The 16,827-nt window shown below is 37.4% G+C and overlaps 1 protein-coding gene across 1 annotated transcript in view; it reads left to right on the forward strand.

Annotated features, from left to right (window-relative positions):
- The first annotated feature begins 11,743 nt into the window (after window positions 1-11,743).
- Window positions 11,744-16,827, forward strand: part of SLC1A3 (solute carrier family 1 member 3) — a 63,741-nt gene continuing 58,657 nt past the window's right edge. Inside the window, exons 1-2 of the mRNA XM_005488807.4 lie at window positions 11,744-11,901; window positions 13,690-13,964. Coding sequence (XP_005488864.1) covers window positions 13,784-13,964 — 181 coding nt within the window. The 5' untranslated portion in view covers window positions 11,744-11,901; window positions 13,690-13,783. The remainder of the gene's footprint in view (window positions 11,902-13,689; window positions 13,965-16,827) is intronic.

A 16,827-nucleotide genomic window follows, 5' to 3' on the forward strand; every position in this document is an offset into this window, starting at 1 on the left:
TACCACATTTGTGAGCAAAAGCGAGAGGCCTTTTTAAAAGTTTAAAAAAAGAAAGGCAGAATGGCATTAATGAGGTTGCAAAATTGCAGCTGAGAGATTTCTCTCTCAAGTTTTACATGTGTGTAATATAATCAGTGATGGATTGACATGCTGGAAGTGAGAGGTTTGGAAGATTTTCTGTACTGTGGAGAATGTCTAGTTTAAAAGTGATGTTGTAGCTATTCTGAGTAGTCTCTCCAAAAATGTTATTGGAGTATCTGTGGCAAAAGTATTGCAATATTAAACTTTCCTAATAATAAATTTGTTTCACTCTTCTTAGAATTTACAGTGTTAAAATGCAAGCATGCCTACAGGGAGAAATTAGTGTTTTCCTGTCTGCAAGACTCTTGTTCAGATATACTACAGAATGCTATACTGAGAGCCTCAAAATATGTAAAAAACAGTTTCCGAATGTCATGATCAAGTCAATTTAAGTAAATAAACCAGTGTCAGTAAAACCAGAGAAATAGAATATAAATGTGGTACTAATGCATTTATTCTTTGATGATCCCTTTTAAGATTTTTCTTACAAATCCATCAGTTCAGAACTTTTCTACTTGTGTAATCACTGACCAGTTTTGTGGTTTACATAGCACTCCTGTGATTCAGAAATGAGGGCAAGTACTGACTTCCACACACTTGAGTGTAGAAAAAAAGTCAGGGAATGATCGTACATATATTGTTAGAAAAGGAAAAAGTGGTGTTAGTAGGGGCAAGGCTCTTTTTTGATTGTTTGTTTTGGAACAAATTCAGGAATAGAAGGATATTATTAGTATTGCAATGCTGGCAGGACATAACCTCCTCAGGTCTGGCTGCTCTCATTAATTCCAAGTAAAACTGTGTCTGCTTTCTCTGCCCTGTGGTAGAACTAACATTCCTGTCCAGAGAGTGAAAGGCTTCAAAGACGTTAGCATGAGAAGAATAGTTTTAGGATTAGCACATATGAGGTTCTTTGAATATTGAAGACAGGATTTAGAATCACAGCTTTGCGCTCATTCTATGGCAGAATCCAGATTTCACTGATGTTTCACTCAGGATCTTTTTGGTCGGTTGATAGCAGGAGGAAGGGGCAAGTAAACAGGCAGAGCCATCCTTTCCTTCTCTGGAAATATTTCTGTCCTATGCCAATTACGCTGAGGCGCTGGTTGAGACAGGCAGAGACAGATTTAAAGGGTCATCTTCTCTCAGCTCCGACCACATTTCTACCACCAGCTGCACCTTCCTGTCTTTGATTGCCCCCTGTCTCTGATGCTTTTGTGATTTGGTCCAAGTTACAAAGCAACAAAGGGTTTTGAAATAGGAACGTTCCTAACAATTTGTAGATGACCTTGCAGCCCAGGTTATATTCCAGTCATCTCACTAGTTGGTCAAAGATTCATTCAAAAGCCACATGGAGCTCTTGAAACAAAATTGCAAATTTTGCAGGCTCATAAAGGGCAAATACAGATGTCAGGAAAGTTTTGTCTTCTGTGGACTTTTTCTGGCAAGTAATGTAATCAAATGGCCACCTACAGAATATTCATGATGGTAAAAGTATGCTTGAAAGATCTTAAGAAATGCCCAAAGTAATCAGTGGATACATTAATACTTTTTGTCAGATTAAAGGATATCTTCAGAACAAGACTGAAATCATCTGCTTGGCAAAATTTTCACAGGATCCTCCACAGTGACAGCTTGTCAAAACATCTAGCTTTCAACACGTCACAGATGTTGACTTATACCAAGTAAAATCATAAACTTTTATCTGCAAGTGATATTAACATTTGAGTGTAGAAATGTGTTGATTCATCTCTACTAGAAGAATGGACTACTTCTGTTATCTTTTTATGATGATTAAATATTACCTCATAACCTTCTAACTCAGAATTAATTTGACAGGTGGTGGAATTCAAAATTAATACTTGAAAATAACTGAAAGACTATGTTTATTTTGCTATTAAAAAAAGAGAGAGAGAAAAGCCAAAGAAAAAAGAGAGGCAGAAATTATCTTGCTGCATGAAGATTGCTATTTATTCTGGCTGCTAAGACCTCATCTAGAAGTGATGTACGAGTACCCTATTATACTGTACTGTGTTAAAAGTACCAGAATGAACAGAAAAGTTCTGCAGTGGTGAGTCTGGGAGGGGGTATTATCATGACTTGATGCCCTTCAGTAAGAACCGGGTATGTTCCTTCTTCAGGACCCATAGGGGAAGCTCTCAGAAAATGAATAGGACTGTAAATCCTCTAACAGTGCTTAGCAATCCAGACTTGAAACCGCCCTATGAAAGGCAATTTAGCAGTAAATTTTTAAAAAATTTAAAATTCAAGAGGAACCTAGAAGATTTCTTGTGCTCCTCTTCAGACAGTTTTTTACTGTAATCTACATAATCACAGTAGCAAAAGAGAGTAATTTAAGGGCTGCAACACACATAAGATAACTTAGGAAAAGAGGTGGGATAGGTCCTTTTACATGTACCAATGTGTCTTCAGAGGAAAAAGTTCAGAAAAAAGTCTGACACAGTAGAAAAAAGCCTGTGTTTATTTTTACTTTTTAAACTTGTATGGAAATTTGTGATCTTAGTTTGTGTTTTCTTGAAGAAATTTGAGGAAATCAATATTTGGGATGGGAAGAAGGCCTGTAGTCCTTAACTTGCATCAACTACAAGAGTGTAGTAGGGAAAGACTACATCTGGTGTAAAAAAAGCATCTCAAAATGCCGTTAAAAGTAAGTAAAAACCCTTCAATGAAAAGAGTCATCAGCAGAGAGCTAATGAAGCAGGATGATGAGTGTTGAAATATTCTACATTCTACTATGTCTAAAGTATGCTTTAGACACAAGAATCCAAATGAAAGCAAAACTATTGGGGATGGAAATCAAGTACCTAGATGACATCCATTCTTGATTACTGGAAAAAATGGATTTCCAAATTATCTAGATATTTCTGTTTAATACAGTCTCTATTAATGCATCCATCTGAAACACAAAAAAATGTGATTCATGACCCCTCCACTATGTTGTAAATTTTGAGGCTTTGAGGGGCTTTTACTAAATATCTGCTAAATATTTTTAATGTGAGCAAAGAAAAGTTCTGTGACAGGCAGAAAGCTGCCTTTTCTGGATCACTGGTCCCACACCTTACAGAGCAGGAACTTCTCTGTGGAAGATGGGACTCACTGTTAGATAGGGTACCTGGAGTTTCTGGTAATGAAAATCAAATATATTAAAGGTTATGCCACATATCTATATAAAGCATAATTCTGTAGTACATTGTTGTATAATTCACTCAATGAAATTAGTGGGAAGGGAAATTAGAAGCATTTACACTTATTTTGCACCACATTAAAAAAGCCCTTAGGTATCGGGAAAGAAAGGACTGAGGCTCCTGTCACATCCCTCATGAAACAGAGGAAATACAAAATTAAAAATTTTAACCTATGACAAAGCATATTTTATTTTCATGGTATCCACATAGATCCATCAAAGTAAAATGTTATTCCTACAGTCAAACAGGATTTCAGCTGTTTATGTTTGTGCAAACAGGAGTTCTGAGTCTCATTTGTTACTGAACCACTGTAGACTTTAATAGCTTGTGATTTTAAAAAGTTCTCATAACTTGTTTTAAACTGTTTGAATACAGCATGACAAAAACAACTGAATGTGATAATCTCATTTCACTCATCTCTCATTTTATTCTCCTGTTTTGTGTTATTGTATCACTGGAACTCACTCTTTAATAATTTATCAGGAACCTGATCAAAGAATTAAATGCTCTCATATTCCTTGGCCTAGAGGAAGTCAGGAGTAACAAATACTTTATAAGTATTCAGATCTCAGAAAAAATACTGTTTTAATGATACTTCTCCCAAAATGCCCTCTTCTCACAGGTGATGTGTTTTTAACAGTTAGTCTAAACAAAAATTACTGGATAACTCTACAAAGACATTTATAATGATTTTACAGAATTAATGAATCATCAGGAAAATAATATCAAAGCACAGCTGACTGGGTTCCTATTCAACACTTCTGAATCACTGCTCATTGAGCAAAGCAATCACTGGACAATGGGGGTTTTGCCTGAGCAAAATGTGAGTCAGGGGACCTGGACTCGCATTGTCTTCACTGGGAGTTTTGCCTGCATATGGAGTGAGCTGAGACTCGTGGTGAATGGGAACCATTCAGAGCATGGCTAAGCAAAGCACCCAACACATCACCATTCTGAAGTTAACACTAGGTGGTAGACATAACTGGAAGAAATACAGACATTTTTGGAGCCATGTGAAAGGCTTGTATAAAGCAGCATTTTCAAAAGCATTGTCTCTTATTTCCCCTTATTTTGGCCTAAATGTTTTTGTTTTGAAAGGCATCTGGCTGTTCGCTCTGACATTCCCTTTGGTTTAACAAATTAATTAAAATAATTTCCTTTCTGCACGCAGTCTGTAGGCAGAAGAGGCACCTCTGTTTGGAAGGGAGGAGCTGACATCCTTGCAGTTTAGAAGGCAAATCTGTTCCGCTGTCCATACCCTCTATCACTATTTAGTTGGAGGAGGGAGAGATTTCTGACTAGCCAGCTTTCAGCATGCAGCTGTGCAAGTGCATATCCACTGTCTGTAAGACAGCCCAGGCTACACGTTTATGGTACAAACTCCTCCATGGATCCACATCAGGATGGGCGACACCTTCAAGCTGCCTCCCAAACCACTGAGAGCTGGTATAGGTGGAACACAGGTAAAAGCTAAAGGTGAAAAAGAAGATACAATGAACTAAAGAAAAAGAACAAAATTACAGGAAAAGAAGAAGGAGAAAATAGCATGAGTGAACAGAGGAAAAAGGAGTATTACAAACTACCCAAATAAAGCTCATAAAATAAGGAGTGGTTTGGAATAGGCATCTAAGAATCAAATAGGGCCAAGGTCTTTCCCTCATAACTTGGATCCATTGATTAAAATTAAAACAAGACATGTTCTGAGTAATTTTTCTCTGACTCAAAGGAAACTAATGGTGGGCTAAGGGCTAAAACTGGAGATAGAATAAATGGAAGTAAATGGAGAAGGAAAGCAGAGAACCTGCAAAAATGTGGGGAGTAGTTATTTTACCAAGGAAAAGAGGGCAAGGGGGGACAAGGACATGAAGTTAACTTGTCTTGGGGTAGAAGTTTAGAATGAAGCAGAATGGATGGAGTAGTTGACAGCACGAAAACAAATCTGATATGCAGCAACTACTGAATCTGTAAATGAGGGATAGGATGCTGTATAATGGGAGAGAGATTTGATTTATATCTTTCTTTTAACGATTTCTGGTCCAACTGAAAAGACTACTGTTTGTATTCTTTCTATAGATGCATTTATAATATATGTCAGAAAAGCTTTCATTGTATGTCACAGAAATCTAAATAAAAACAATGTGCAGTGTATCAATCCTTTGTCTGGTTACAGAAAGATGGCATTAAAATGTGGATTCAATGTATCTTTTTTGTGATTGTAATTAATATTTAATTACAATGATCTGAACTTCTTTGTACAACAATAGTATTTGTATCCTCCCAGAAGCTGAGTAAAGAAATGAGTGCTGACAGAAAAAATTGAAGTAATATATCATACCAGTGACATGCCATCTTTCCTTTGAAACATACTTGTCCACACTATAATACTTAATTTTTCTATATATTTGATGACAGGCATTTGATCATACTTCAAGAAGAACAATAAGTAATAAATATTAAAGGACAGTTCCTGTTTTAAGCTAATTGCTGATTACCAATGAGTTCTGTGAACTCTGGATCCCAACAGAGAATGGAATTTCAGAATGAAAAACACAGCAAGAAAATAAATGCTGATCACCACACAGCCTGAGTGTCTGGATGCCAGGGATACTATGAAACAGATATTTTGAGATCTTCCGTAGTATATTAAACAGACATCCTCTAAAAGAACCCAATTACTTTAAATCATCCTAGCCTATGTGAACTAAAGATATAGAAGCAAAACAGACTTTCTGCCTCTCTGTTTTGCAAACCTGATACTGCTTTTTCCTTTGCTGAAAATTTGCATGTTTTCTCAGAGCCTGTTTCTTTCTCACAATAAACAATGCAAAGCCCTCCTGCCAAAAAAATGTCCAAATGCTAAACAGTTGCTATTATAGTCATTATTATAGCAGCAACTTTGAGCTGCATGCTTTTAAATTATAATTATTTTTACAAAAGATTTTTGTGTGACTTGATTGCAGTAATTATGATTCCATAGTAGTAAATGTCTATTTAAAAAGTCATGTTAGCTTACTGCTCCAGATAAATTAGTTTCCTTAAATGAACTTCATACAAATGAGTGTTTTTTTCTGTATTTATCTGACTTGCTATACTAATAAAAAATAGGATTTAATAATAGGATGTATTAAACAGCTGATAAATTATTGTTTCATTATAAAAATAACTATGGACAAAAATGTCAAATGAAAAGCAATGTTTTTTATGAAAAGTGCTTCGTGCAGATAATACCATATTCTAATTCAGAAATGCTCATGTCTCTTTAGTCTTGTTTCTCACCTTTCTGCCTTTGCTTTGTAAGGAGGACATGTCAAAGAAAAAAAAAAGGCAGAGGAAAAGAAAAAAATAATCTGAGACCAATCTGTTGTACAAGCTAGCACATGTGCTAATGATAAGCCTGTGTCTTGTTTAAAGAATATCCAATATAAACAACACAGGATCCAAGAAAGGGGCTTCTTCAACAGCAAGTTTGGTAATTAAGACAGAAAACAGTTCAGCCAGTGGGACACCCAAAAATGATGCCATTATCCCAATGAGGACCCATGTGGGACCATTGCTCTGTCAGCACTGTGGCAGGCAGGGGTTGGAGGTCAGGATGTAAAGCGCCCGTGGCAGGGAGTGCTCTCTGCTGGAGCATCCCCAGGGCACTCTCAGAAGCTCTGCCGGTTCACAAGCTACTGAAGTTCAGCAGCTGATCAGAGAAAAGGCTTTTAAAAAAAAAGGAAATGGGGAAGAGGAAACCAAGAGGGACCTGAGCAACAGGGGGTAACAAATTTCTGGCTCCAATGCCATGCTCTTTTGTAACTAGCCACAATGCAGCATTAACTTTTCAAATGAACCTGCCTCTCCCCCGGCACCCATTTAAGTGGTCGCCACTGGCTGTGGGAAAGCCAGTGAAGCCATAGTGTACAGGCGTTTGCATCTGAAATGCAATCAGCTACCGACGAGATCCCATTCGATTTCTTACAATGACGCAGCCCCATCCTATCCCCAATCCTTCCTAGACAACCTTGCTTATTCTTCAGTGAGAATCGCGCCATTGTACGTACAGACATTCACATCCTTGATAAGGCAGTTAGGGGAAAAGTTCACGAGCCACATCCTCTGCTGGTGTAACTTCGTTTCCCTGCCCCCTTCTCCCAGGAGTGAGCACGGATCTGACGCCCTGTGTTGAAAGGAAACAAGGTTGTCTATTCAGCTGCAGTCAGACATACAGTGTGTGTTAAGGCTCAGACAGCCCATGATGCTGAGTGGAGATACCAAAGGTTCGTGTTTCTCTGCTGGGAATTTTCACAGAGCAGAAAAGGAATGCCGCCTTTTTTGTGTGTGACTTCCGACTGCCTACTGACAGAGCTCAAAAGCATAAAATCACATTTATTCTCACGGCACAAGACCTCGAAATGCAGGAGGATTTGTTGGCTGGCTTGAGTGAGCAGTGTTAAGACTGTAATGGGACACTAAATAGAAACACAGAAACAGATCACTGAAAAATCAAAGTCCTGCTGATTCCATTGGCCTGTAGAGCAAGTCGTTCATCCTATGTTAGGCAAAAAACTTAACTTTTCAAATGTTTTTTGACAGAATAGTAGCATTTTCTAAAATAATTTGATCCTTACCATCAACAGAACATTTTAACAGTGACTTGGGTTTTTTTTTGAAAAGTGAACTTGACCAATGGTTTTCAACATCTCAAAGATAAAGTGAAATTCAGTGTAATCAGTAGAAGCAGTTTCCTCTAGAAGTGACCAAGACATGCTTGATTTATTTCATGGAGTGGTCCTAGAAGGTGTGGACTGGATTCCTGTAGGAGAAACAAAACCTGATCATACAGTCTAAGCACTAAAATGTGTTTGGGGCACAAAATGATGTTAGAACCAATTCAATGTTGCAATGTGCAGATTCTACAAACTTTGTACTCAGAACCAGCTATGGATCTGAAGACCTTTTCCTACAGCCCTTCATACTTGCCAACAGAACAGAGCCCATGGTTTTTTTGATGATTGTAATGCACATGCTGACAAAATTTGGCTGCTTCACATTTGGCTGGCCAAAATGGAGGTATTCATCAAATTCCCCTTTGATATTTGAAAAGAAACAAACACTAAACCTCAATTTATCCTACTTATCTTAGCATGCTCAAAAGAGCAAGAGCCAACCAAGTATCTCAGAAAGAAAACCATGCCATCATCCTGTGGAAATATTCAGGAGCCTAAGGCTTAGCTCTGCCAAATATTTGTTGACTTGTATGGATTTAATTCAACCTCTTAGAGACTCAGCTTCTTCACTGATACACCAGTGTATAATGGTAATAAACAATTCTAAGCTGGATTGCAGCTTGAAAGGGAGTAATATATTTTCTTATTTTGTCCAGCTTAATTGAAGTCTGGGACATCCTGGCATGCCATTTACCATGAATAAACATATTCTTTCACAATTTTACTCCCGTTTTACCATTATGCTATCAACAGTATTTCACTGAGATTCTAAGTAGAACTCAACACTTCAGATATTCAGCCAGCATTAATTAATTAAGTCTTATTAATGTGAAACCTGTGTTACTTTGAATCTTGAAGTTTATATCAGCTGGGATCCATGCAGTCTCATGCCACATTTATTGCTATCTGGGAAATTAAAGGATTGTACAGTTGGTTGCTTCCTTTCCACTTTTTGAATTTGCTACCACTGGCTTCCCTGGGTTTTTGTTTGATAGCTCTTGTCAGCTGAAAATAACAATACTTTGTGTTGGAACAGCAGCTTCCCCTCTAATACCTTTACTTATTATACAAAGGCACTGAGATACTGTGCAAAGTGCATTTAGTGATGGACTTTGTCAGCCACAACCGCACAGTGCCTGGGTTTGCCACAGCGCGATTTCAGCTGGCTGGATCCACCCTGCTTGGGATTCAGGTCCAGGTCAGAGCCAGCCCTTGCCCTGCACTTGCACTTCACTGCTTCGCAGGCTACCTGGGGCATTGCCAATGAAGGGCTGAAGCTGGAACCCAAAGCACAGATTAGAGTGCTGAGCTAGTGTGTCAACACAGACAGGCTCTTCCAGGCCTTAGGTCATTCCTTGTCAGTTTTTATGAGGAAAACCGACCACCTGAAGCATGTAGAGGTTATTTCATCCATGTGAAATTGGTGGTTGCCCTGATGGCTACCCCTCTGTGTCACTCTACAAAACATAACAAAGTTGTTCTGTATTTTTTGCCTTGGCTGATCCGGTCTAAAATCTACAATGAGTCTAACTTTTAAATTGGTCTTCCTAGAAACTAACACTGCTGGAAATGCTGCAGGTAAAAGAATATTACCAATAACATTTTAAATTTGTCTTAACCCTAGTATTAAATACTGCATACTAAATCTGTTAAATCTACTGTATCTATAAAGGGAAATTCCATTTTAATTACCTGTGTTGCAGAGTGACATCATGCTATGAACTTACTTGACTCTTTTTTTTTGCTATCCAGAGATACCTAAAATACATGGGGTTTTATAATGTAAAGGATAATACTCTTGAAAGTTAAAATCAATAAAATAAATGAGTGTCAGAAGATGAAGGAGAAAGGAAAAAAGACAGAAAATTTGGAACATATTGCCATAAAAGCTCTTCATATTCTGTTTATTTAAGAAGTGTGTAATAATATCTGTTGTTCTCAGAGAGATAATGGAAGTATCACTGTTGAAGTTAAGCTGAGCTCTCCTACTGATTATTGTTTATTTTAATTTTGTCTCACTGAATAGTTAGTACTCTCACAGGATTATCCTCCTTTCTCACGGAGTCAGTATTAATGAAAGCATTAAATCATTACATACTTTTGGATCACTTCATAGGGGCCTGGCCCTGTCCCATTAAGTCATGTGTATCATTGCTATTCATATGAGCAGAGGGCAGGACTAGATGGGAGGTTTTGCAGAAAGCAAGCCATGCTCAAAAAAAAAAGATCAAATAAGCAGATTGCTAGAGGGCAAAGGTTCATTAAAAGGTCAGTCCACATCTACAGAAAAAATAGCGAAAGTATTTAAAAACTGCACCATGAAAAATAATAATGAGATAGACATTTAAGATGCCAGGTGCGAGAAAATACAGCATGGGTTTCTGTCTTTGCAACATAAGCTGTCAATGTTTTTTCTTCATTTTAAAAGTCAATTAATAAGTTGACTTAGATGTTTTCTTTCTTAAGTTAGACACCAAAGAGCAAGATTCCATGGTACACAAATGAATCTCAAACCTACATTAATCATAAAAAATTTTGAAATTATTAGATTTTAGATTTTTTTTCTCTACATTATACATCATTATTTGAATCACATTCAAATTGAAAAACACTATAGCAAACCATTACTCTGACTATGTGGAAGTAAATCTTCTCTTAATTTTATTTTGCACCTATCTATTCTTTTTGAGTATTGTACATGGATCTTTTCCAGTCTACTTAAAATGACTTCTCAGGAAAATAATTTGAATATCATCATCATTTATAAACAAACTTTTAAAGATGAATATATAGAGATTAATTATATATTTAACATAAAATCATGCACATTTTGATTTACAATATTTGTCTTGAAGAAAATACTTTCAATCCTTTTTAAAATGCACTAAAATGTAATTATGGAATATTTTAACCTGACGTTACCAATGCTTAAAATGAAAGTGTTTTTCTAAAAAGGAAAGTTCTTTGGGAATTCCCCTGATTCCCATCAACAAATACCTTTTCAACAACGCATACTTTGAAATGCTAGGAAAATTGGATGCCACTTATTTCTCAAAAGTGGATATTTTATACTTTTCATTCATTCATGCTCTGTTATTGAAACAGGCTGAATGGGGCTTGCTGTCTGTGAGTTAAAAGTGCCAAACAAGAGGCAAGTCTTACTATGTATTTTGAATATCTACAAGAAACATACAAAGGATTACAACTGATCATGTTTTTCTCTTTCCTTGATAATACTCCAGTTGCTTCTGAAAGATATGTCTGGTTCCCCACCCTGGGAAGAGTAGATCTTGCATAGCTGTCTTTAAGAATTAGAAAATACGTGATAGCTTTCACACCATGCCTGTTTTTAGAGCAAAGTGGCATGCTCAGATATTTTATCTCTTGTTTTAAAAAGCACAGGGCTGGCGTTATATAATTATGTTCAGGATTTTCAGATGTCCAGCCTGGGATGTCTGAGGAAGAAGCGCTCCAGCCTCCCCTGCCCTGTGTGTGTGTGCGATCCTTCAATTCTTCCCGGATCCTGATTTTGCATTTCTAACGAAGCTGAACTGACAAAGCGTGAAAGTGGTCTAAAAGGAAAAAACAAAGAAAGTGACCCTGCTTTCACTGTGCCAAGACTAATCAATATTCCAGAAGCCCCGCTTTCCTCCCCTCTCTCTCTCTGCTGATGCGCGGTTCGCGGTGGGTTGGTTTTGTTTTTTTTTTTTTTTTTTTCCCCGGCGCTGGGCCGGCAGTCTCCTCCCCTTTCCTTAAGTTACAGGGATAGTAAGTTGCCGTGCCGCTCGGGAGCACATGCAGATGTCAGTTTTCCCCCTGCCGCCCGCCCGGCTCCGCAGCTCCGTCCGCGCTCGCCGCCCGCCCCTGCCCCGTCCGCGCTGCCGGGGACGCGGAGCCCCGACCAGGTGAGACCGTCCGGTCCTGTCCCCTCCTGTCCTGCAGAGAGGGTCCCAGCGGGGGGAGGCATCCTGCATCCTTCACTCTGTGCCTTTGTGTCCTAATTAATCGATTCGTCTTTTGATTGATTAATCTTCTGGCTGCGCCCATGCTCCTCCTTGATCTTGATGTAAATTGTGCAGGACAGATTAGCTGCTGAACGTCCTAGAAAGAAAGAAAAGGCACTGCGAACGATCTCTCTCTCTCCCTTTTTTTTTTTTTTCCTCTTCTCTCTTTCTCTTTTTTTAATTTTTTTTTTAATGCGTACATTAATCGGTCGGGGGGGGGGGGGGGGGCAAAAAAAATTCCGCTTCCCTACAGCAGTCGTATCCACGGTAGAACCCTTACTAAATTTAAATATTTAGCTAGATCTCACAATTTCTGTTTCCACTCCTTAAAGCAGCGCAGTTTATAGCGTTCTGTTAAAATTCAGGGAGGATATTGCGCTGAAGTGCTAAAGTGAAAGGTCTTGAAGCATATGGTAAAAGCAGGGATCAAAATCCACCAAAATAAACTTGTTACAACATGCGATTTTGCATAAAACGTGCTGGCTGAAACCACAGTGTATTTATATTTTAAATGCTTCCGGGGAAAAAAAAGTGTTTTGGCACTAAATTTATTTAAAATGAGGTGTTAGAGTTGAGCTTTCTATAAACAGAGACAGATTTCAGCAGAAGCACCTAGGTCTATCCATTTATTCATTAATAATTACTTTTTTTAAAAGCATGCCAGTGTATATTGACAAAAACTTCAGAAAACTGTATTCTCAGTCTGGAAGATACCTTTGAGGAGTCTCCATTACTAAACAAACTCATACCCAGCAGTCATCAAAACAAACCCACACCATCTAAAAGAAAAAGTAATATTCTTAATTAAAAACGTTTGATATTGAGACATTTTAAGGTTGATTCAGAGCATGATTTCTTGAAGTCAGACGTGGTGTGGTTCTTGGGTTGTCCTGCACAGGTCCAGGATTTGGACTCCATGATCCTGATGTGTCCCTTCCAACTCAGGACAGTCTGTGATTCTGTGAAATATGCTCATAATTGCTATCAGGACAAGCTAAGCATTACTCTGCAATGTGAGCTGGTATTGCTGTCTGAAGCAACAAGTTAAGTGCGATATTACTTCTGATGTTTTACAGATGTGCTTGGAGTAGTTTATACAGCTAAAAGATGAATGTTGTCAACATAAAGCTGTCAAAGGCATTGCTTCTAAATAGTGGTTGAGGGATAAATAAACTATTGCTGCTGCCTTTTTCCATGTGAAAAGAAAGAATTGAGACAATGCATTCAATCATTTAAAAACATTTGAACTGTAGAACAATTTAAATGTACCATTTTGAGCAAAATATTTCTCTTCGATCATTAATGTGAAGGTGAACTAGATTTTTTTTTTCAAATAATAATGGCCTGATAAAAAGTACAAGAGCAAGCCTGACAGAGAGCAACTTATTGCTTGAGTTGCTGTGATTTGTACTGATTTTACATTTATGTATCAATAGCAAATATTAAAAAAAAGTTACTCCTGGGTTTTAGAGCATGACAGCAGTTCATGTCTGAAGACATGGGACTCTTAACTGATCATCCATGTAATCCTTCTTTCAAAGTCATTGAGGTTCTGCATCAAAAACTGCTTAGATATTAAGAACAATACAAGTTTTACTGAAACATGAAGAATATTTGCTTCTATGTAAATATATAGCTAATCATTCCCCTAAAATCTTACTGCAGTGTTTGATATTTCTTGTCTTGCAGGTCTCTCCAGTAACTCCCACTGAAAAGAGTCCTCCACTTTTCTGAAGGGATACTGACAGAAATTAATTATAAAAGAAAGCTTTCAGCAAGATAAATGACTAAAGGTAACGGAGAAGACCCAAAACCTGGAAGTAGGATGGAGCGAATTCAACAAGGAGTCCGGAAACGTACTCTTTTGGCCAAAAAAAAAGTGCAGAGCATAACAAAGGATGATGTTAAAAGTTATTTAATGAGGAATGCCTTTGTGCTCTTCACCGTTGTTGCTGTGATTCTTGGTGAGTAATTTGTTCAATAGGAATATTCTGTTCTCCAGTGCATTTGACAATGACGATGTGACTGGGTGATTTGCATTACAAATGAGTTTCCAAATTCTTCTGCACTGATAAGAATGTTCTGGCTTGGAGAGTTTTGGCTTTGACAGCTTCATGTAGTTTAAGGAAGAGCCATTAAATTATTCAAGTAAATCCTAAGAAGAATTTTGGTGAGAAAAACCAACCGGAATAGCTGTTTTATGAATTCTTCCCTTAAAGAATCAGATACAATAACAAAATTGAATGCTTTCAATTGTATCTTTTCCTACCAGAGCCAGTTGCCGCAAAATGCTCAGGATGCAACTTTTATTCACCTGAACTATCAAAAAATTAACACTCTGCAATGATGAACAGAAACTCTCAGTGAACGAAATGAGGAGACATTTCTAAGTGAAGGCCTGAAATAAATACAGCCTCAGTCTTTTCAGTTTTCCCCTGATAAAGGCAAACCTAAGCTTATTCTCCCTCAGCCACTCACAATCTTACACATGCATCTTTCAGATGCAATTCGGGCATCAATGGCAGTGTTACTTATTCAAAGGCCTGAAAGATAGCACCTGATTAAATGCCTTTTAAGAGTATACTGAGAGGAATCCAGTACATCAAACAGCCTTTAGATTTGGAATGCACCAAAATATTGCTACATACTTTGAATTAGCATTAGAAAGAGAATCTGCTGAGAAAAACATGCAATTTTTAAAACTAATTTTTCTTTAAATTATCACATGATCACTTAAGATAATTTTTCTTTAACTAGAGATTATCAAAGTGACACCATATTTCATGAAATAACCACTCTTTACAGGGTGAGCAAGAACTTAATGGCTTTACTGTATGGGTTTCACTTTCTCCACCCATTTAAAATATAAAATTGTGAATCTGATCATGATGGTGATGAAAAACCATATGTAATCACCTAAAGATAATGGTCTATATCCTTTTCCTTTGTAGGCCCTAATGTCCTTACTACTGCTGTTCTATGTAGGTCTGCTTGCTGTGTTTCTGCAACTCTTAGAGGAATTGAAATTTTAGGGCTCTACCATTATTGTTGCTTGATACTACATCAGCATTGTTATTTCAAATTAATTTCAGGTTTGATAATCTTTTCTTGGGAGACATTTATATTGATTTGCCTATTGGTAAAATAAAGTACTTCTTTGCTAAAGCAGTAACTTCAGTTTCGGATATTTAAAAATAACATTTTATAGTAAGTGTTTTAATTCCTAACTAAGAATTTTATAGATGTAAAATCCCCATTAATATCATGGTGAAAAAATTAGGTGTTTTATCTACAATGGTCAGAAAAGGCAGAGCAAGTCAAGCTAGTTTTGAAACACTGTCCAACCACAAAGAACACAATTCTTTGATTGTTACTTTTCTAGACAGCATGTGAAAAAAAAAAAATCTTTTTGCAATTTTTTCTCTGTCATCTACGTCCAGTAGGGCACCCAGAGATTTGTCGATGTGGAAATGAAATGTGGACTGGACAAGTGGTTTTGCTGTTATTGCTGGTTCCAAATAATTTTAGGTAACTACTGACACTCTGCCCACTACTCCACTACCACCTACAGCAGAGGATCAATTGGCACTGGGACACAAGTTGGAGAACTGATGAAAATGTGCAGTCTAGGACGAGCTGGCTGCTCCAGTTCTGCTCATGAGCCTGTACACATATCTAGCATAACATGTAGAAGAAAAAGTCATCTTGTTAGTATCACAAAATGCTCAAAAATTTTCGTACATCTGTTATTTTTGGTGTAATTTTGCAGTACCTATATATGATTAGAGCAGTAATTTCATGGTTAATCGATTATAAAAATGTAATATTTGGGGCTTTTGAGAGTTTTTTGCTGTTGTGGAAGTACTCAGAAGTAGGGAACAGATGGCTGAAGTGGTTGGGAAATTCTCAGTGGTGGAACTCCGTCTGTCTAGTTTGGCAAGGACTAAGATGTTCTCATCATTCAGTCGTTTGGTGGTCTGTGGAAAATTAGATGGTGGGCTTGATCCCCTCCCTAGGAGACAATAATCAGTGGTGCAGAATTAGCCCACCAATTAGCACTACTGGCTCTCCCATTTGAGGTGCTTGGATGTGAGTCTAGGTGGAAACCAAGCTATACTCAAGCCAGATTTGAATCATTTACAAGAAATAATGTTTAATGTCTGTGACCTAACAGACAGATGACAATTCTTAGAGCTGTCAGTCCAGAAGTTTTCACAGACACCATGCTCAAGAAAACATTTTATTTAGAGAGAGCAACATTTCTTCAGAGACATTTTTTTCACATCTCTTTAGCCAAGGGATAAACATGAAAAAACCTTTTTTAATAGAGCATTTCCTATTTCTTTGCTGAGCAGGATTGATTTCAGTAGAGGTTAAGTGCATAGGATCTTATCTTAGTTCCAGTACTGTAGTTTATAGTGGGGGCCTGAGCTTGTGTTGAAGTGGGAACTTGCCCTTTGTTATGAAGTGGGAAACTACAACTTGCAATTCTCTCTGTTGTATACAGATATTTTGCAAATAGGTTGAGATTTTTCTGGTATTCACATGACAAGGAGAAATACAGACATTTATATAGCCATTTGTTGTTACTCTGATTCTAAACTAAATTCTAAACTAAATTCACTAGCTGTTACCATACTAAGCCAATTACTCATTAAAAACATTGTGATGAAGATCCAAGAAGCTATAATTCATGTTGAAAAATACTTAGAACTATTCCCTATTCCCATAAAAATGCATGGAATGTCCTTTAGACTACACCTTCTGCATAGGTGGGGTCTGTCTAGCACATTGTCATAAAAATTGTTAATATTTTTAGTGAAATTT

The sequence above is a fragment of the Zonotrichia albicollis genome, chromosome Z (genome assembly GCF_047830755.1).
Source record: "Zonotrichia albicollis isolate bZonAlb1 chromosome Z, bZonAlb1.hap1, whole genome shotgun sequence".
In the NCBI taxonomy this organism is placed as follows: Eukaryota; Metazoa; Chordata; class Aves; order Passeriformes; family Passerellidae; genus Zonotrichia; species Zonotrichia albicollis.